We start from the raw sequence: 21129 nt of genomic DNA on the forward strand, positions 1-21129 counted from the left end.
ATGAATTGTGCAATATTCCCAGTTGTCATGCAATTATTAAAGTAGTTTGCTAGATTAAAAGAAAGTGCATTCAAATTTTGTGTTCCTTGCTTGCAATGGTAGCCTGAGTAAATAGGACCTTTTTTCTTCCTAGCAATTTGATTAAAAGATCTAAAGCTACATTTGCCTTAGACTACTATCGTGATAATTATAATACATTGAATTTTTTTTCTTTTCAAAGGTGTTACAGAACATCCTGGATACTGAAAAAGAATATGCTAAAGAACTTCAGTCTCTTCTTGTTACTTACTTAAGACCCCTGCAGTCCAATAACAAGTAAGATGTTTATTCTAAACCCCTCACTAAGTAAAGCAACATAATGTCAGCATATGGAATCGTTATTCTTATGTCACTGAATAATTGATTTTGCCCTTTAGAAGAATTTCCACAGATCACAGGTTGCCAAGAACATGGTCAGGGTAACAGAAATTATGCAAGATGTTGCTTTTGGAAAGCTTGGCTTTCTTTCTCTTCTGGCTGTGAAAGGAATAAACAGATCTGTGTTTCTGCCTGTCACAATTTTTGTCTTGTACATTAAAAAAACTGATATGCCTGGTTTTAACTTACAGGAAAATAACTCCCTAGTGCTTTTATTCAGAAAGCACATAAACTGGAAATTCTCATGCTCACTCTGACCTTTGTTTGCCAGAGTAGAACTTCTTTCCCATGCTCTGAGAATGGAAAGAGTATGGCATTTTGTTGAATGCTCCTAAGAGCTATTCAAGCAATTATTTCACCCAGGCAAATATGAATGATAAATAGATGTTACAATGTTTTTAAAAACAAAATGTTCAAACCTTACTCTGGTCTTAGAAATCTGAAGCGATTGTGTAAAGCCTGAATTGAAAGCTTTAGTTTTCATGAAAGAAAAGTAGTGACCGTTTTTTATGCTTGTAAGTACAGCGTATTTAACAAATAGTGGCAAACTGCATTTATTTGTTCTTACTTTAATTAATTAATTTTCACTGGAGATCATGATCAAATAGAAAATTTAGCAGTCAGCCCATATAATGGATAACAAAACATCTCTTTTTACCTTGGAAAGAATTTACTAATACTAAACAGTTGCCTAAGCTATCAACTTCAAACTTAAATAAGTTAATATAGTTGAGAAATTTGGCTGGGTGCCGTGGCCCAAAAGCCTGTAATCCCAGCACTTTGGGAGGCTGAGGCGGGCGGATCACTAGAGGTCAGGAGTCCAAGACCAGCCTGGCCAACATGGTGAAACCTCGTTTCTACTGAAACTACAAAAGAAAATTAACCAGGTGTGGTGGTGCAAGCCTGTAATCCTAGCTACTTGGGAGAATAAGGCAAGAGAATCGCTTGAGCCTGGGAGGCGGAGGTTGCAGTGAGCCAAGATCACACCACTGCACTCCAGCTTGGGAGATTCAGCGAGACTCAAAACAAACAAACAAACAAACAAACAAACAAAAAATCCAAACAAACAAAAGAAAAAGAAAAAAATTGTGAGAAAATGTCTCCCCTTTTCCAAATTATGCTTGTTTAGTTATAAAGTCTTTTTTCTTGCTAAATTTCCCACTTGGTTATTCTCCTGGCACTACAGAAATCTACTTCAGTACAAAAAGATTTTCTGTTCCTTTGTTATAAGAGTTTAAACATGATCGACAACAAAGTGTTTTTTAGGGCAGGTGCCGTGGCTGGCTGGGCACTTTGACTCACTCCTGAATCCCAGCACTTTGAGAGGCCAAGGTGGGTGGATCACTTGAGGCCAGGAGTTCGAGATCAACCTGGGCAGAATGGCTAAACCCTGTCTGTACTAAAAACACAAAATTAGCTGGGTGTGGTGGTACGCACCTGTAGTCCCAGCTACTCAGGAGGCTGAGGCAGGAGAAATGCTTGAACTTGGTGGTGGAGGTTGCAGTGCACCAAGATTGTGCTACTGCACTCCAGCCTGGGGGACAGAGTACGACTCCATCTCAAACAAAAGAAAACAAAACAAAAAACGAAGTATTTTTTGTTTCTATCATGTGAAATATGAAGTGTTCTGTGAATCATACTTCTTAGAGCTGAAGTAAATCAGTAAATCATTGGGTCTAGTGTCCTGGGAGAAATGACTAGCTCTATTGAATAGAGAAGAAGATGAAGTCTGGACAGGTTTACTGCCTTGCCCATCACACAGCCAGTAAGTGACCAGGCTGGAGCCACTCTGCCTCCTGCTGGCAAGTGAAACATGCTGTTTGTTTCCTGGAGGTGATAGGCAGAGAAGATGGAAACTGAAGTGGTAACTCTGGGAGGGGAGATGGTAACATTTTAAATGAAGGAGGGACTGATTAGCAATCAAGAAACAGTAAGAGGATTTAATGCGTTATTTTCCTTTAGGTAGATACCCAGTGGTGAGATTGCTGGATGGAATGGTAGATCTACCTTTAGCTTTGAGAAATCTCTGTAGTGTTACCATTAGAGGCTGTACTAATTTACATTTCCACCAGCAGTGTGTAAGTGTTCCCTTTTCACCACATCCACGCCAACATCTATTATTTTTGACTTTTTAATAATGGCCATTCTGGCTGGACAGAGGTGGTGTCTCATGGTTTTAATTTGCATTTCCCTGATGATTAGAGATACCGAGCATTTCTTCATATATTGGTTGGCCATTTGTAAGTCTTCTTTTGAGAAGTGTGTTCATGTCATTTGTCTACTTTTTGACGGGATTATTTGTTTTTTTCTTACTGGTTTGTTTGAGTTCCTTGGAAAACAGTCAGGGCTGAAGAGGTGACAGACCTGAGTCAGACCTGTACTGTTCCTAAATGAATTCAGAATGCGGTGGTAGTAAGTTTCCATTACTTCTGACTGCCTTGTGGGCCCCAAAGTGATTTGAGCAAACCAGCCTGACTATTATCTGATCATGAAGGGGCCAAATAAGTCCCCAGTCAGGTTCAGGTAAGGCCCCAACTTAAGTTCTCACTGCTCTGAGAGAGCAACAACCAGGGAAGTTGATGGCTAAAAGTTTCACTTTAGAATAGGGGTTTTCCAGCTTGTGATTCAGGATGTCATTACAGCAGAGGAACTGGCAGCTTTTTATTCTCTCAGAGTTACTGGTAATGCTTGTTTGGGTCTTCTTCCCTTTCTTTTGCAACCAGCAAAAAAATATTCTCTTGGGAATACTCCCTGGTATTTCACACACACACGTGCACGTGCGCGCGCACACACACACAGACACAAATATGTGTGTGTGTATATATATATATTTGAGACCGTGTCTCACTCTGTCCCCTAGACTGGAGTGCAGTGGCGAGATCTCGGCTAACTGCAACCTTTGCTTCCCAGGTTCAAGCGATTCTCCTGCCTCAGTCTCCTGAGCAGCTGGGACTACGGGCATGTGCCACCACGCATGGCTAATTTTGTATTTTTAGTAGAGATGGAGTTTCACCATGTTGGCCAGGCTGATCTTGAATTCCTGACGTCAAGTGATCCACCCACCTTGGCCTCCCGAAGTGCTGGGATTACAGCCATGAGGCACCACACTCGGCCTGATATTACTATATACTTAAGGAGAAAGAACATGTGGCAGACACTGGCTTGTTTTTTTGTTTGTTTGTTTTTCTTTTTTGAGACAGAGTCTTACTCTGTCACCCAGCCTGGAGTGCAGTGGCATGATCTCAGCTCACTGCAACCTCCGCCTCCCAGGTTCAAGCGATTCTCCTGCCTCAGCCTCCCAAGCTGGGATTACAGGCGCTTGCCACTACACTCAGCTAATTTTTTTGTATGTTTAGTACAGATGAAGTTGCACCATGTTGGCCAGGCTGGTTTTGAACTCCTGACTTCAAGTGATCTGCACACCTTGGCCGCCCAAAGTGCTGGAATTACAGGCCTGAGCCACCACACCTGTCCCAACATTGGCTTTTTAAACAAATCTTCAGAAATGTTTTCTCCCAAAAAGTGGTTAAGAGCATGGACTTTGGAACTAGAATGTTTTGGTTCAATTTCTGTTTTTGCTGTCTCCTGGCTTTGTAGCTTTGAACAATTTGCTTAACCTCTCTATGCCTAGGTTTCCCCACCTGTAAAATGGAAACAGCAGTGGCATAATACCTACCTTATAGAGTTATAATAAGGTTAAAATGAGATTTTAATTGTAAAATGCTTGTGTAAGTGTTCAGCGCTCTATCAGGGTTGGCTCTTGTTTTTATTATCACTTACTGTTTGGTAGGGGAGGAATGGATAAGAACATTCTTCATACAGAGGCCCTGGATAAAGTGGTTCACTTTGCCTTTATCGACTCCTCTCCACTCCAAAAACAAACAATACTATTTTTTCCCCTCCTACTCCATCTCATAAAGATTTCCTTTAATTGATGTATGAGCATTTTAGTTTAGGAGAAAGTTGATTTTGCTGTTTTTTATTGTGTATTATGTGAGCATATATAATATCTTTCAATTACTTTTCCAGTTCATCCTGAAGAAGGTACTCGAGTTTTTTTTTTTTAACACTTATTCACAGCTATGATGTATTTTTATCTATTTATATACTTCAGTATTAAACACTTGTTTAAATTTACTCATTGCTTTATAAAATACCTAAATGTCCCTTATGACCACTTCTTTTCTTTAGGATCATTATTCTTATTATAAAGAAAATCAAGTGAAGAAGCTTCAGAAGTTGCCTAAGACAATAGAGTTGTTATAAATTAAAAAGCAAAAGTTAAAATATAAGGATTACTTCCCTTGTATTTACCATATATTAGCAAGCTATCAGCCAACTAGACTAGAATAGATAACTCCATATACTATATATTTTTTTCAGTCTGAACACTGTGGAGGTTATGTCTTTACTGGGAAACTTCGAGGAAGTATGCACATTTCAACAGACACTTTGCCAAGCCTTGGAAGAATGTTCAAAGTAAGTGTGGCGTATTTCTGATAGGATAGCCAGCAACATTGCTGTCTGTGTTTGTTTCCCTTTTACCTGTTGCCTTAGATAAGGGCACTTCATAGTTATGTATTTGTTACAGCTTTGATACATTGTCCGAGAACAAGGTAGCAATACACAGACAACGTACTAGGTGGCAGTGTTCACAGTGTCAAACCACCAGTTGTATATTACAATTCTATATCTAGTAAATTGCTTCTGACTTTATTTAAAAAATACATCAGTTTGATGTTTCTGGTCAATATAAGAGACACATAAGGTCTTTTTTAAAAAAAATTTACTTTAAGTTCTGGGATACATGTGCTGAACATGCAGGTTTGTTACATAGGTATGCATGTGCCATGGTGGTTTGCTGCACCTTTCAACCCATCTTCCAGGTTTTAAGCTCCACATGCATTAGGTATTTGTCCTAATTCTCTCTTTCCCCATTCCCCCCACCCCCTGACAGGTGCCTGTGTGTGACGTTCCCCTCCCTGGAGACATATAAGGTCTTAATTGACCATGAATGACACCTCTGGCACTAATTACATGTTTTCTTTTGTACATTGCAAATTACTTCGGAAAATCATTCAGATGATTCATTCATTTTCACAGATTTGTTCTCTTTGAATTGCTCCTGATACTATGTCTATTATATTGAGTTGCAGCACATAGAAAGTGGGAGAAGGAAAAATATATCTTTATATCACATTTTTGAAGGCTAGCTAGATCGTCCAGATGTTCAACTTCATACTACAGAGTGAACTATAATGATCATCAGGCAATATGTTTCTATGGAAAGACTAATTTTTCAAGCAACACGTCTTGAAGAAGGTGGCAGCATTTCCCTATAGGGGAAATGTAGGTGATTACCTGTTATTTGAGCTTAATGGGACACAGATGGTTCCAGGGAGAAAGATGGAGAGGGTCCATGCTAAAGGGACTTGAGGGGCCAAGAGGGATCTAAATTACTGATATGAAAAGATGTTCACTAAGCGAGAAGGGCAGATGACAAACTAGATTCATAATCCTTATGTTTTCCATTTTATAGAGAAACATGTAGAAAAAAGCCCAAGAAATATGCCAACATTGTTAGAGTCAATATTTCCAAATGGTGGGAGTCTGAGAAATTCTTTTTTCTTATTATGCTTTTCTGATTTTTCTACAAATGAAGACAGATGGCTTCTAATTTAAAACATTAATTTAAAAACTTTTGAGGGCACCCTGCCTAGCAAACACCAGGCCACCAAGATTACATAATGTTCTTTTGTGGTATGTCATTTTTGGATTTGATTAGTTTTGTCTGTACTCAAACTTTAGACAAATTAACCAAGAGTATTTTAGTGTACCCAGCTAAATTTGAATATAATCATATTAAAAACAAACGAACAACCCTACCTAATAATTCCAAGTAAGTATCTGACCATACGTATTAGAGATATGTTTGGTGGCTAGAGTTTAAAGCAGTGGGCAAAAATTTGAATTTCATGGGTAAAATGGTTATAATATAATTTTTCTCGCAACCTTGGCAAAATATTCAGAAGGCTTTCATGTTGCCAGATTTAATTGGAATCATCTTCCTTTGCCTCTTGTTTCCTGTTTTACATTCTGTGTTTTGCCCATTTTGTTTACAGGTTTCCAGAAAACCAGCACAAAGTAGGAGGTTGTCTACTGAGTCTCATGCCTCATTTTAAATCTATGTATCTGGCTTACTGTGCAAACCATCCCTCAGCTGTGAATGTGCTCACTCAGCACAGGTAAATAGTTAACATTCCCCCAACCACGCGGTTTTGCAATGTGATCCTTTCTTAGGACTTCCTCATTTGGAAATCCAAGGTCTTCAGTTGGATTATTGATTATCCCTGTTCACGATGCCAGGAATTGATTCATTATTCCATGGATTGATTGTGCATTAATCCAACAAATAATTTCTTGAGCACCTACTATGTACAATGCCCTGTACCAGCTGATGGGGATACAGGAATGAACAAGGAGGAGGCAGTCCCTCCCCTCATGGAGCATAGAATCTTGAGGGAAATGCAGATATTAAATTAAACGTTGTAGACATGTCATATTATGAAGGAGTAAATTAAAAGGGTGCTATGAGACAACATTAACATGATATCAACTTAATGGGATGTAAAGAAAGGGTCAGGGAGGGCTTTCCTGAAGGAAAATTCTATTTAAAGCAAATTGTTTAGCTTTCTCTTGCCCCAATGAATGTTTTATCTGAGTTGCTGATAAATAGCTAAATTGCATAGGTTTATCTCTTTCTGCCTTCCCTTGTCTGGGTAGAGAAAGTTTCAGGCAATGATGTAGCTACATAGCAGGTGTGAGCTGTGTGATGGAAACTTTAAGCAAAGGGCTCTGATAATAATTATACATGAATATAAGTTCTTTCTGATTCATGATGAACAATAGAATAGTGTCTTCTTTAAGAATATGAGTTCTTGCAAGGGACCTGGATAAGTGCCACACCTCTCCTGCTCACCCTTAGCTTCTGATTACCCACTCCTGACATATTCACTGACACATTCATCTGGGCCAGAAAACTGTAGGATAGGCTTGAAGACAGAATTTTACTTTAGAAGTCATATGCTAGAAATCCACGTGGGACAAAAGCAAGTCCAACACAGACTCTTGACTTAACTTGAAGGCTAAGATGCAGAATGGACATGGATTCTGGAAGCTGTTCAGGACTGAAAAGAATATTCTCTTAATCTGGCCTATATTTCAACTCCCAGAGCTAGGCTAGAACATTAGTTGACACCAACCCCCAGAAATGACGGACATTTTGGTTCTTGTCCTGGTTTATTAAGGTGTTTTATTGGCTTTACAAAGATGTTATATAAGGACATTTTAAAGGTTGAACGTAGTCGGTCCTGCTTGAAGGTCAATTTTATTCCTCTGACTAAAGCTTTGAACTCTTAGGGAATAGCAAATATGGAAATAGGAGTTCAAAGAAAGAGAGGTCATGAACCTGGAATTTTTAGGCAAGTGGCTCAACTGCTTATAGCTAACATTAGCTAATAATAGCACTGACAATGTGCCAGGCACATGATGTAAAAACCTATGAGAGAGTTATTATTACTATCTCTGCTTTACAGATAAGACATTGGAAGCCTTAGGTTAAGTAATGTGCTCAAGAACTCATAGCTCTTAAGTGGTTGAGCCAGAATCCGGGTCTGTCAGACTTCTAAAAAATGTTTTTATTAAGGCATGCATTTTATCCACGGAAACAATAATGTAAATGCAAATTTAAAGGATCACAATAAAATGAGCACCTGTGTACCTACCACTCAGCTTAAGCAATAGAAAGTTATCATTTTTTTTTTCCTTTTCTTTCTTTCTTTTTTTTTTTTTTAGACAGAGTCTTGCTCTGTCGCCCAGGCTGGAGTGCAATGACACTATCTCGGCTCACTGCAACCTCTGCCTCCCAGGTTTAAGTGATTCCCCTGCTTCAACCTCCAGAGTACCTGGGATTACAGGCATGCACAACCACGACCAGCTAATTTTTGCAGTAATGGGGTTTCACCATATTGGCCAGGCTGGTCTCCAACTCCTGACCCCAAATAATCCCCCCCACCTTGGCTTTGCTTGATGGAGCAAGACTCCGTCTCAGACAAAAACAAACAAACAACAATAACAAAAAGAAACAAAGTCACTGCACCAATTTATTTTCCCACTATCAGCGTATGAGGGTTTCATTTTCTCCACACCCTCACCAAACATTTGTTATTTTCAGTCGTTTTGATTATAGACATATTAGTGGATATGAAGTGGTTTCTCATGGTGAGATTGATATGCATTTTCCTCGGGAATAATGATATTAAGCATCTGATATGGCTTGGCTCTGTGTCCACACCCAGATCTCATCTTGAATTGTCAATCCCACATGCTGAGGGAGGGGCCAAGTAGCTGGTGATTGGATCATGGGGGTGGTTTCCCCCATGCTGTTCTCATGATAGCCAGTGAGTTCTCATGAGATTTGATGGTTTTATAAGGGGCTCTTCCCCCTTCGCTTTTGCTCTCTTTCCTGCCACCTTGTGAAAAAAGTACTTGCCTTTCCTTTGCCTTCCACCATGATTGTAAGTTTCCTGAGGCCTCCCCAGCCATGCAGAACTGTGAGTCAATTAAACATCTTTTGTTTATAAATTACCCAGTCTCAGGTAGTATCTTTACAGTAGTGTGAAAATGGACTAATACAGCATCTTTCATGTACGTTCTGGAAGTTTGTATGTCTTCATTAAAAGAAATGTCTATCCAGATCCTTAGCCTGTTTTTATATTGGGTTATTTTTCTTTTCATTGAGATATAATTTATATAACATAAAATTCACCATGTTAAAGTATGCAATTCAGTGGATTTTAATATATTCACAAGGTTGTGTAGCCATCACCACTGTCTAGCTCCGGAACACTTTTATTACTCCCCTTTAAAAAACTCATCCCCAGTAACAGTCACTCCTTATTCCTCTAATGGCTAATGAGGTTGGTCATCTTTTCATCTTGCTTATTGGCTATTTTAATGTCTTCTTTGGGAATATGTCTATTTAAATCCTTTGCTCATTTTAAAAAAATCAGTTACTTGTCTTTTCATTGTTGAGTTGCAACAGTTCTTTATATATTCTGGATATTAGATTCTTATCAGATACATGACTACCTTGGAGATACTGTGTATTTGGATCCAAACCACTACAATGAAGTGAATATTGCAATGAAGTTAGTCACATGAAGCTTTTGGTTTCCAAGTGAATACAAAAGTTATATTTACACTCCACTATAGTCTATTAAGTGTGCAATAGCATTATGTCTAAAAAAGCAATGTACATTCCTTAATTAAAGAATACTTTATTGGCCAGGCATGGTGGCTCATGCCTGTAATTCCAGCACTTTGGGAGGTGGAGGTGGGTGGATCACTTGAGGTCAGGAGTTCGAGACCAGCTTGGCCAACATGGTAAATCCTGTCTCTACTAAAAATACAAAAATTAGTCAGGTATGGTAGCACATGCCTGTAATCCCAGCTACTTAGGAGGCTGAGACAGGAGAATCGCTTGAACTTTGGAGGTGGAGGTTGTAGTGAGCTGAGATTGTGCCACTTCAGTCTAGCCTGGGTGACAGAGTGAGACTCCATCTCAAAAAAATATATTTTATTGATAAAAAAATGCTAATGATCATGTGAGCCTTCAGGAAGTTATAATCTTTTTGTTAATGGAGAGTTTTGTCTCAGCGTTGATATTTCCTAAATTATCAGGGTGGTGTTTGTTGAAGGTTGGAGTGGTTGGGGGAAATTCTTAAAATAAGACATCAATGAAGTTTGCCACATCGATGGACTCTTCCTTTCATGAAAGAGTTCTCTGTAGCATATGATTCTGTTTGATAGCATTTTACCCATAGTAGAACTTCTTTCAAAATTGCAGTCAGTCTTTTCAAACCCTGTCATTGTTTTATCATCTAAGTTTATGGAATATTAAATCCTTAGTTGTCATTTCAATAGTGTTCACAGCGTCTTCACAACAAATAGATTCCATCTCAAGAAACCACTTTCTTTGCTCATCCGTAAGAAGTACCACCTCATCAAGTTTGATCACGAGATTGTAGCAATTTAGTCACATCTTCAGGCTCCACTTCTAATTATAGTTCTTTTGCTGTTTCTACCACATTTGCAGTTACTTCCTCCACTGAAGTCTTGAACCCCTCAAAGTTGTTCATGAGGGTTGGAATTAACTTCTTCCAAACTCCTGTTAATGTTGAAATTTTGACCTCCTCCACAAATGTTCTTAATGGCATCTAGAATGGTGATTCCTTTCCAGAAGGTTTTCAATTTACTTTGCCCAGATCCATGAGAGGAATCACTACGGCAGTTATATATAGCCTTCTGAAATGTACTTCTTAAATAACAAGACTTGAAAGTCAAAATTGCTCCTTGATCCATGCACTGCTGAAATATACTTCTTAAATAACAAGACTTGAAAGTCAAAATTACTCTTTGATCCATGTACTGCAGAATGAATTATTAGCAGGCATGAAAACAACATTAATCTCCTTGTACATCTCTATCAGAGCTCTAGGCTAACCATGTGCATTGTCAATGAGAAGTAATATTTTGAAAGGAATCTTTTTCTTTTTTCTGAGCAGCAGATCTCAACAGTGGGCTTGAAATAGTAAACCATGCTGTAAACAGATATGCTGTTATGTAGGTTTTGTTGTTTCATTTATAGAACACAGGCAGGATAGATTTAGCATGATTTATTTTTAAGGGTCCTAAGATTTTCAGAATGGTAAATGAGCACTGGCTTCAACTTAATGTCACCAGCTGCTTTAGCTCCTAACAAGAGAGTCAACCTGTCTTTTGAAGCTTTGAAGCCAGGCATTGACTTCTCTTCTCTAGCTATGAAAGTCCTAGATGGCATCTTCTTTTAATAGAAGGCTGTTTCACCTACATTGAAAATCTGTTGTTTACTGTAGTCGCATTCAACAATGATCTTAGTTAGATCTCCTGGATAACGTGCTGCAGCTTCTCCATCAGCACCTACTGCTTCACCTTGCACTTTTATGCTATGGAGATGGCTTCCTTCCTTAAACCAAACTTCTGCTAGCTTCAAACTTTTCTTCTGCACCTTCTCACATCTCCCAGCCTTTATAGAATTGATGAGAGTTAGGATCTTGCTCTGTATTAGGCTTTGGCTTAAGGGAATGTTGTGGTTGGTTTGATCTTCTATCCAGACCATGCAAACTTTCTCCATATAACAATATGACTGCTTGGCTGTCTTATCATTTATGTGTTTACGGGAGTATCACTTTTAATTTCCTTCAATAACTTTTCCTTTGCATTCACAACTTGACTGATGCAAGAGGCCCAGGTTTCAGCGTATCTCAGCTTTTGACATGCCTGCCTCACTAAGCTGAATCATTTCTGGCTTTTGATTTCAAGTGAGAGACATGTGACTCTTCCTTTCACTTGCACACTTAGAGGCCACTGTAGGATTATTAATTGGCCTGCTTTCAATTTTGTTGTATCTGAGGGAATAGGGAGGCCCAAGAAGAGAGAGAGGTGGAGGGAATGGCTGGTGGGTGGAGCAGTCAGAACACACACAACATTTATTGATTAAGTTCACCGTCTTATATGTGCATGGTTCATAGTGCCCCCAAACAGTTACAATAGTGACATCAAAGATCACTGATCACAGATCTCCATAACAGATATAATAATAATGAAAAGTTTGGAGTATTGTAAGAATGACCAAAATGTGACACATAGACACAAAGTGAGTACACGCTTTTGGAAAAATGGTGCCGATAGACTTGCTTGACACATGGTTGCCACAAACCTTCAATTTGTAAAAAATGCAATATCTGTGAATTTCAATAAAGCACAGTGCAATAAAATGAGGTGTGCCTATATATGATTTGCAAAATTTTTTTCTTGCATTTTTTGGGTTGTCTTTTCAGTTTCTTGATGCTGTCCTCTGAAGCACAAAAATTTTAATTTTACATTTTAATTTTGTTGAAATCCAATATGTTGTTTTGTCGTTGTTTCTTGCATTTTTGGTGTTAAATCTAAGAAATTATTGGCTAATCCAGGTCATGTAGATTTATGTCTATTTATTTTTTTAGAGTTTTATAATCTTAGCTTTTATATTTAGGTCTTTAATTAATTTTGAGTTAATTTGTGCATATGGTTCCATTTTATTCTTTTGCATGTGGATATCTAGTTGTCTCAGCACCATTTGTTGATTTCTATTCTTATAAACTGAAGTTGTGCTTTATGGCCCATAACATAGTCTATCTTGGTGAATGCTCCATGGGAGCGTGAAAAGAAAGTGTATTTTGCTGTTGTTGAATGAAATATTCTACAAATGTTCATTAGAATCACTTGATTGATGGTTCTATTCAGTTCAACTGTTTACTTACTAATTTTCTGCTGCTGGATCTGTCAGTTCCTGATAGAGGGATGTTAAAGTCTAACCACAATAGTGGATTTATCTCTCTTTTCAGTTATATCAATTTTTGTGTCATGTATTTTGATACTCTGTTGTTAGGTACATTCACATTAAAGATTATTATGTTTTGTTGGAGAATTCACCGTTTTATTATTGTATATTTTTTCCCGCTTTATTCCTGATAATTTTCCCTGATCTGAGGTCTGCTTTGTCTGAAATTAATATAGCTAGTCCAGCTTGCTTTCAATTATTGTTCATAGGATTTATCCTTCTTCATCTCTTTACTTTTAATTGTCATAGATTAAAAGGTAAGTTGTAGACAAAATATAATTGAGTCTTGTTTCTTAATCCATTCTGACAGTCTCATTCTTTTAATTGGTGTATTTAGAAAATTCACGTTAGGTGATTATTTATATATTTGGATTAGTATCTGTCATGTTTGTAACTTTCCTATTCATTGTAATTGTTCTTTGTTTCTTTTTTACCTCTTTTTTTCTGCCTTTTGTTTTTAGCAAACATTTTGTATTATTTCATTTTCACTTTTCTCTTAGTATATTATACTCCCTTTAAAAAAATTTTGCAGTATCTCTAGAGTTTGTGTTATCTATTTATAGCTAAATCTAACAACACTTTCACATAACACTATAGCATTTCATAGGTAACTTATAACAGAATATTCTCAATTCCACCCTTTTACCCCTTATAACATTATTGTAATTCATTTTACTTTTCCATAAAGTAAAAACCCATTTTACTTTATGGAAAAGTAAAATGAATTACAATAATGTTGTAAGGGGTAATTTTACTTTGTATTGGGTGATTTTGCTTTGAACAGTTATCTGTTAAATCAATTAAGAATAAGAAAAATGAAATTTTTTATTTTACCTGTATTTATTTTTTTCTGACACTTTTTCCTGTGTATATTCAAGTTTCGTTTGTTTGTTGTTTTTTAACTTATATCACTTTCCTTCTCTCTGAAGAACTTTATGGAAAAGTGAAATGAATAATAATAGATGTTATAATTATTATTTAATTTTATGTCCATTAATAAAACTGAGAGAAGAAAGCAAAGGAAAAATACATTTATATTGTTTGTTATATTAACTTTCTTATTTACCATTTCTGTTTCCCTTCATTTTTTCCTGTGAATTTGTGTTACTGTCTGGTATTATATTCTTATTCCAATAGACCTTTGCTTCCACCCATCTCCTTTATGCTGCAGTTTTCAAATATATTAAATTTATGTGTGTATAGGTCGAACAATAAAATTATAAAATTTTGCTTTGTCCAATTCCTTTTATATTGGTTAGGAGAAGAAACATGTATTTATGTTGTCTTTCATAATTGCACATTTACCTTTATTAGTGCTCTTTGTTTTCATATGTGATTTTAAGTTTAAGTATGGGTTTACTTGCTTTCAGCCTGAAGGTCTTCAATGAGTGCTTATTGTAAGGTGGATTTTTTAGAAATACACTCAGTTCTTGTCTTGGAATGTTTTCATCTCACCTTCCATTTTGAAAGATAATTTGGATGAATATAGAATTCTTGGTTGGCAGTTCTGTTTCTTTTATTTATTTATTTATTTATTTTTTTGAGACAGAGTCTTGCTCTGTCACCGGGCTGGCGTTCGGTGGTGTGATCTCGGCTCACTGCAACCTTCGCCTCCCAGGTTCAAGTGATTCTTCTGCCTCAGCTTCCCAAGTAGCTGGGACTACAGGCACGTGCCACCACACCCAGATAATTTTGGTATTTTTATTAGAGGCAGGGTTTCACCACGTTGGCCAGGATGGTCTTGATCTCTTGACCTCGTGATCCACCCATCTCAGCTTCCCAAAGTGCTGAGATTACAGGTGTGAGCCACTGCACCCAGCTCGCAGTTCTGTTTCTTTCAGTACTTTGACTATGTCATCCCACTGCCTTCTGTCCTCCAAGATTCTGACGAGAAATCAGCTGTTAATATTATCTAGGTTCCCTAGCCCATGATGAGTTGTTTTCCTTTTCCTGCTTTCGGTTTTCTCCTTGACTTTCAGCATTTTTATTATAATTCATTCGGGTGTGGACCTCTTTGCATTTATCCTACTTGAAATTCATTGAGCTTCTTGGATATGCGAGTTGATGTTTTCCTCAAATATGCGATTTTTTGGTCATTATTTCTTTGAACATTTTTCTGCTCCATTTTCTCTTCCCTCTTTTTTAGTACTTACATTATGTATATGTTGTTTTGCTTAAAGATTTCCCATATTTCTCTAAGGCTCTATTCATTTTTCTTTATTCTTTTTTCTCTCTTTTTTACATTGCATAATCTCTATTAAAGTATTTTAAATTTACAGATTCTTCTGCCAGTACAAATCAGCTGTTGAGCCCCTCTAATGAAATTTTAAATTTCAATTATTTTATTTTGAAACTCTAGAATTTCCATTTGATTCTTCTTCTTCTTTTTTTGTTTACAATTTTGATATCTTTATTGATCTCTATTTGGTGAGACATTGTCATCATACTTCCTTTAAGCATGGTTTCTTTTTGTTCTTTGCACATATTTATAATGTCTACTTTGAAGACTTTATTAAGTCTGACACTGTCTCTCTTAACTGACAATTTCTGCTGTTTCTTATATGTCTGAGTTACACATTCCTTTTTTCTTTGCATGGCATATAGTTTTTCATTATCGAGAACAAGACATTTTAGGCAATTTTAGATTTCACAACTGTGATAATGATTTCATTCCCCACTCTCTGGGACATGTTTTTGTTGTTTGCTTATGTGTTTGTTTAGTAACTTGATTGGACTATTTTAGTGAAGTCTATTTTGCTCACAGTGTACAATCTCTGGTGTCACTCTTCAGAGGGCACAGCCTTGGTCAGGCATCCAGTCACTGTGGAATGACAATGGTCTTAGCAGAGTTCTCTTTGACTGTCTCACTCCCTGATGTCTCTTTGAAGCCCTATTTTGTATCACAACTGTTAGGCTCCACTAATTTCCAGCTAATTGGCTCTAATGTTTTTGACAGTTTCCTGGGAGCATAAATTGCTCCACCATCTTGAGAACAGAGGTTTGTTCTGATCCTTCTTAGCACTTCCTAGCTGTCTCTTTCCCTGGTTCTCTCTAGTGATCTAGCTGGCCTATGGTTTAGCTTTTTTCGCTTAAGTGACAGGAGCTACCCGCCTCCTTTTATTTGCTTACTACCCAAATCTCCTTTCTTTTGGCAAGAGCCCTTAGGCTTCAATATCCCCACATGCCTTTTTTCCCCATACAAAACCAATTTCTTCATGGAGAGCGTTGGAACTCTTCTGTTCCTATGGACTGCCTCTCCCTCTGGGCAAAATCTCACTACTCTGGGAGCTGGGCAGAATGGGTACCCTCTGGTCTTCTCAGCTTGCCTCTTCCAGCATGGAACTCTCTGCCCTACACTTGGGCTGGGATGAAGGTGATTGGGCCCCAGTATTTTCAGCCTGCCAGGGCTGGGGTAGAGCCTCCAGCCTGTGTGGGAGCTGGGTGAAGTGAGCTTTCGCTCTCTCAGGCACGTTCACCAGGAATTTAGCTTCTTTCACACAGAGTTGAAGGGGATGAGATGTGGTGATGGTCTGTTCCTCCTGGTGAGATATATCCTTTGAATGGTAGCTGAGAGGTCAGCGAGGCCTCTCTTCTTGGCCACAGTTGCCTGGAATGGAGCTTCTGTCAAGCTGAGCTGGGAGGAGGGAGAAAGGGGAGGACTGGTCATAGCTCAAATCCTGTAAATTCTCCCTGTTCCTACTGAGTTTTAGTAGATTTTCCTGAATAAGTCTTTTTTTTTTTCAGTTATCTTTTATCATTAGGACAACTTCTAGATATTTTATTTATTTTTATTTTTATTAGTATTGGTTTTTTAGAGACAGGGTCTTGCTATGTCACCCAGGCTGGAGTGCAGTGATACAATCATAGCTCATTGCAGCCTTGAACTCCTGGGCTCAACCAATCCTCCTACCTTAGCCTCCTGAGCAGCTGTGACTACAGGTGCACACCACCACACCCAGCTAATTTAAAAAAAAATGTAGAGACATGGATTTCATTATGTTGCCCAGAGTTTGCTGGTCTCAAACTTCTGGGCTTAAGTGATCCTCCTGCCTCAGCTTCCCAAAGTGCTGGGATTACAGGTATGAGCCACTGCATCTGGCCCAAATGGTTTTGCCTAAAATAGTTTTCACCTGTTATGCTTTTTTGTTTTTTTAACTGAGTAGTGGATCCAGTGAGTCCCATGCCACTGTCTCAAAAGTGGAACTCCTTACCGTTTCCTTTTAAGGCCTCGGTGCCCCTGCCTGATCTGAGCCTAAACTTTTTACCACTTTTATAATGTCTCACTTCACAACTCTACCACTTAGAGGCTGTTTTACCCAAGGTAATTCCCTTCACTTCTAAGCCTTAATTTCCTCACTTGTAAAATGAGGGTCAAACCACCTACCTTGCAGGATTGATGTGAGAATTAAATGAAATAATGTGTACAAAGCACCCAGCACAGGGTCACCATGCCCCATGTGTCCTTTAAACATCTTCTACCTACCAGCTATGAGTTGCTTTTTAGGAAAATAGTATAAAATATTTCAAGCATACAAAGAACAGAGATAATATAAAGTACACCCACATACCCACTATTCAGCTTAAACAAATTATAGATGCAATTCGAGTTCTGTGCATCCTCTTCAATATTTCCTGCTCGTCTCTCCCTCACCAGAGTGAACCACGGCCCTAAATTTGTTTTTGTCATTTCAGGGAATGTTTTCATACTTTTCTACATATCTACAATAAAGAGAAAAATGATGAATGATGCAGAGACGCTTTTTTCCTTTGATAAATACATAAACATCCTATGTGTATAAGGGCAAATTCCTTAACACCAATAAAGTGACATGTCCCTCGTGTCAGCTCATTATTTACATGAGCACATGTTCTTCTCCTTTGATATGAAACCAGTATTCTGGGTGAATCCTGGAAAGAAATGATTCACCTCAAATGGCAGATTTTCTGTGGTGTCTAGATAAGTTTCCGTTGTAACTCTGTGTTAAAATGTTACTACATGTACCTATGTTGGGAATTTAATTTTATAAGTAAAATTAAGTAAAGGTTCCCTCAAATATTATGGTTTAAGGTTTGTTACACAGTTGATTTAAAAGATTCTCAAGTTTTTGGTGAAGTATAATGTCTTGTTTGTTTAATTTTAGTTAATGCTGTTTTTTTGAGAATTGTATAATATCCATTGAAAAGATGTAAGACTCACTGGAGTCCTCATAGAACCAAATGTTTATCTTACTGGTTTATTTACAGGTAAAAGGGATGAAAATGAAAATACTTGAGGTTTTCTCACATGTGCTTTTAATATAATCTCAGCTATATTACATGCATCTAATGGCAATTTACGCTGACATATTAAAGGCAAAGCACAGTGAAATGGAATTCACAGAAAATTCATATTAAAAAAGTTTTAGATGAAGATTTCAGCTGAAATGGGACATTGGTGGATTTCTATTCTTTCCTTGCTGAAGCGGTAACGTTCAGGTGAACTTCTTCATTTTGGCCTTTAGGTGGCAATACCGTACCAGGAGTGCTCATAGCAATTGGCCCTGAGAAGGGATCTGGCCTTAAAATTGTATGATTGCACGCAGGTGTCTTGTTAAAAATGCAGTTGTGTATTGCCTGAATTTGGATATGTAATCAGACCCCAACCTCGATGTGTCCCCATATTTGCATATATTTGAATGGCCACTCTAGTCTTTTGTTATCCCCTGGGTAAGGTCTTCTGGGATTTCCCCTCTCTCCCCTGCTAGCTTGCTGCGGTAGCTCCTGTTTCTTCCTGGGAATAATCTCTCTTTTGCAAAAATACCCACTTCTCTCTTGTGCTTGCTTCGGTGTGGCATTCATTCTTTTCACAAGGGAGAGCGTTAAAGGAGAGATCAGAGAGAGGGGGAGTTGGTGCTAAGACAGATCGGACCTCACTTCCGTCTGCTGTGGTGTGATTTTGCTCTTGTGAGTTCTCTCCACTCTGTTTACCATGGTTGCCAACAATGAGACTTTGAGAAAACCCCCAAAGAGTTACCTACTTGCTCTGGGGACAAGGAGCATAGAAAACATTCTGAGCTTAGATTCTGTTGTTTTCTGTCTTAGAAGGACCAGAGAAAGGAGCAAGTCAGACTGGTCACAAACAAAAAGTAGTGGGGACAAGGCCAGGTGCAGTGGTTCACACCTGTAATCCCAGCACTTCGGGTGGCCGAGGCAGGTGGATCACTGGAGGTCAGGAGGTAGAGACTATCCTGGTCAATATAGCAAAACTCTATCTCTACTAAAAGTACAAAAATTAGCCAGTTGTCATGGTGTGTACCTGTAGTCCTGCTACTCGGGAGGCTGAGGCAGGAGAATCTCTTGAACCTGGGAGGTGGAGTTTATAGATCATGCCACTGCATTCTAGCCTGGGCAACAGAGTGAGACTATCTCCAAAAAAAAAAAAAAAAAAAGAAAGAAAAAGTAGTGGTGACAAAAAATAAGCACATCACCTAATCTCTTGGGCTGAATAAATGAAAAAAAGAAAAAAGAGATCCACTCAACCCAGTGTGAGTGGCACTCCTGAAACTTTCCACTGGCCAGACGCCATGGCGTCCAGCTCCTCTTGCCTCACCTCCACTTTTGGGCCACAGTGATTTCCCCCGAAGGCCTGGTGGTGGAGTCATTGAGGTGGAGAGGAGGAATGTCTGACCTTCTGCTAGGTAGAGTCATGATCATTCAAATTAGAAACCTATACAAAGATGTCATAGAAACACTTCTACAAGATGGCTAAGCTCTGTAGTGTTATTATAGTATACATAGTTTTTTTTTTCAGCTTTCCAGTTCAACCCAGAGTATCCCACAGCCCTATCCACCATGCATTCTATGAAATAAATGTATGTTGTTTTAAACAGCATTTATACATTGAGAACTGCTTCTGTTGTATCACGTAACATATACAGAACATGTTAAGCTTGAAAAGCAAGTCTTAATCCACTGCTATTTAAATTGGACTGTAAAAAATTAAAAACTGCATTTAAAAGACAGATTGTGCTTTGGTATAACAATATATGTGTTTATTTATTATATTTGTGCATAATGATGCTAATCTGTGTAGTATGTTTATTTGGCTAAATAAAAATGTGTCTTTTAGGATCTATTTATCACAGATAAAAGGCTCTATTGGACAATTTTGTTCTTTTGTTGCTCTAGTAAAATTTTCTTTTCTTCTCAAGAACCAGTGTTTTAATCCAAGATAGTGATCTCATGTTTTATTGAAATAAATTTAAATTGTTTCATAATATTTAGCAGACCTAGAAGTTAGAATACTGAATGGAAAGTAATAATAAAGTACACATTAGCATTTGCTTTTAATTGCTGTAACTCTTGCATCAATTAGAGTAAAACGTTGAGGATGCGGGCAGTCATTTAGTCCCCGAAAGAAAAAATAAAACTTATTTACTAAATTGTAAAGAAATTAGGAAAATGATTTTCTCCAAATTACATTTCTACTCAAATGCACTCCAAACCCAAGTTATTTCCCTAATTGTATTTTATATGTAAGGAATTTTTAAACCTCTTTATGCACTTGATGCTCTTGGCTGGCAATTAAACATCAATTGAATTTCCATTAAGTTGGAAATCATAGGTACTGGTGGTTTTTAAAGATGTGATTTTGGCAAGGTATTTGTCTTGGAATAACCATAATAATAATACATCTATTGACCACTTTAAAGTTAACGAAATACTGTCCTGTAGAGAGGCAGTATGGTATCCGGAAATGACCTGAGGCTTTGGCTTCAGACCTGAGTGTGAATGCCGCTGTAGCCACTTACTATCACCCTTCCTCTCAGGTTTCTCATCTGTAAAATGTGGAGAACACCTATGTTGAAATGTTGTTGTCGTTAAACAAGAATGCATGTACAATTCGTAGCATGAAACAGTATAAAACCCCCAATACTGGCCGGGTGTGGTGGCCCATTCCTGTAATCCCAGCACTTTGGGAGGTGGGCAGATCACGAGGTCAGGAGATCAAGACCATTCTGACCAATGAGGTGAAAACCTGTCTCTACTAAAAATACAAAATTTAGTGGGGGCATGGCGGTGCACACCTGTAGTCCCAGCTATTCGGGAGGCTGAGGCAGGAGAATCACTTGAACTTGGGAGGCAGAGGTTGCGGTGAGCTGAGATCACGTCATTGCACTCCACTTTGGGCAACAAAGAGTGAAACTCCAACAAAAAAAATCCCATACTTAGTCTTTGCAATTTTATTAGGA

At 38.1% G+C, this 21129-nt stretch overlaps 1 protein-coding gene across 3 annotated transcripts in view; it reads left to right on the top strand.

Annotated features, from left to right (window-relative positions):
• Window positions 1-21129, top strand: part of ARHGEF6 (Rac/Cdc42 guanine nucleotide exchange factor 6) — a 111764-nt gene that overhangs the window by 64602 nt on the left and 26033 nt on the right. For all 3 annotated transcript variants that reach the window (XM_012472315.3, XM_012472314.3, XM_012472316.2), the window contains 3 exons: window positions 221-315; window positions 4801-4896; window positions 6540-6662. In XM_012472315.3, the coding sequence (XP_012327738.1) occupies window positions 221-315; window positions 4801-4896; window positions 6540-6662 (314 nt within the window). The remainder of the gene's footprint in view (window positions 1-220; window positions 316-4800; window positions 4897-6539; window positions 6663-21129) is intronic.

The sequence above is a fragment of the Aotus nancymaae genome, unplaced genomic scaffold (assembly GCF_030222135.1).
Source record: "Aotus nancymaae isolate 86718 unplaced genomic scaffold, 86718_ANA_hifiasm-v0.15.2.pri h1tg000004l, whole genome shotgun sequence".
Lineage (NCBI taxonomy): Eukaryota > Metazoa > Chordata > Mammalia > Primates > Aotidae > Aotus > Aotus nancymaae.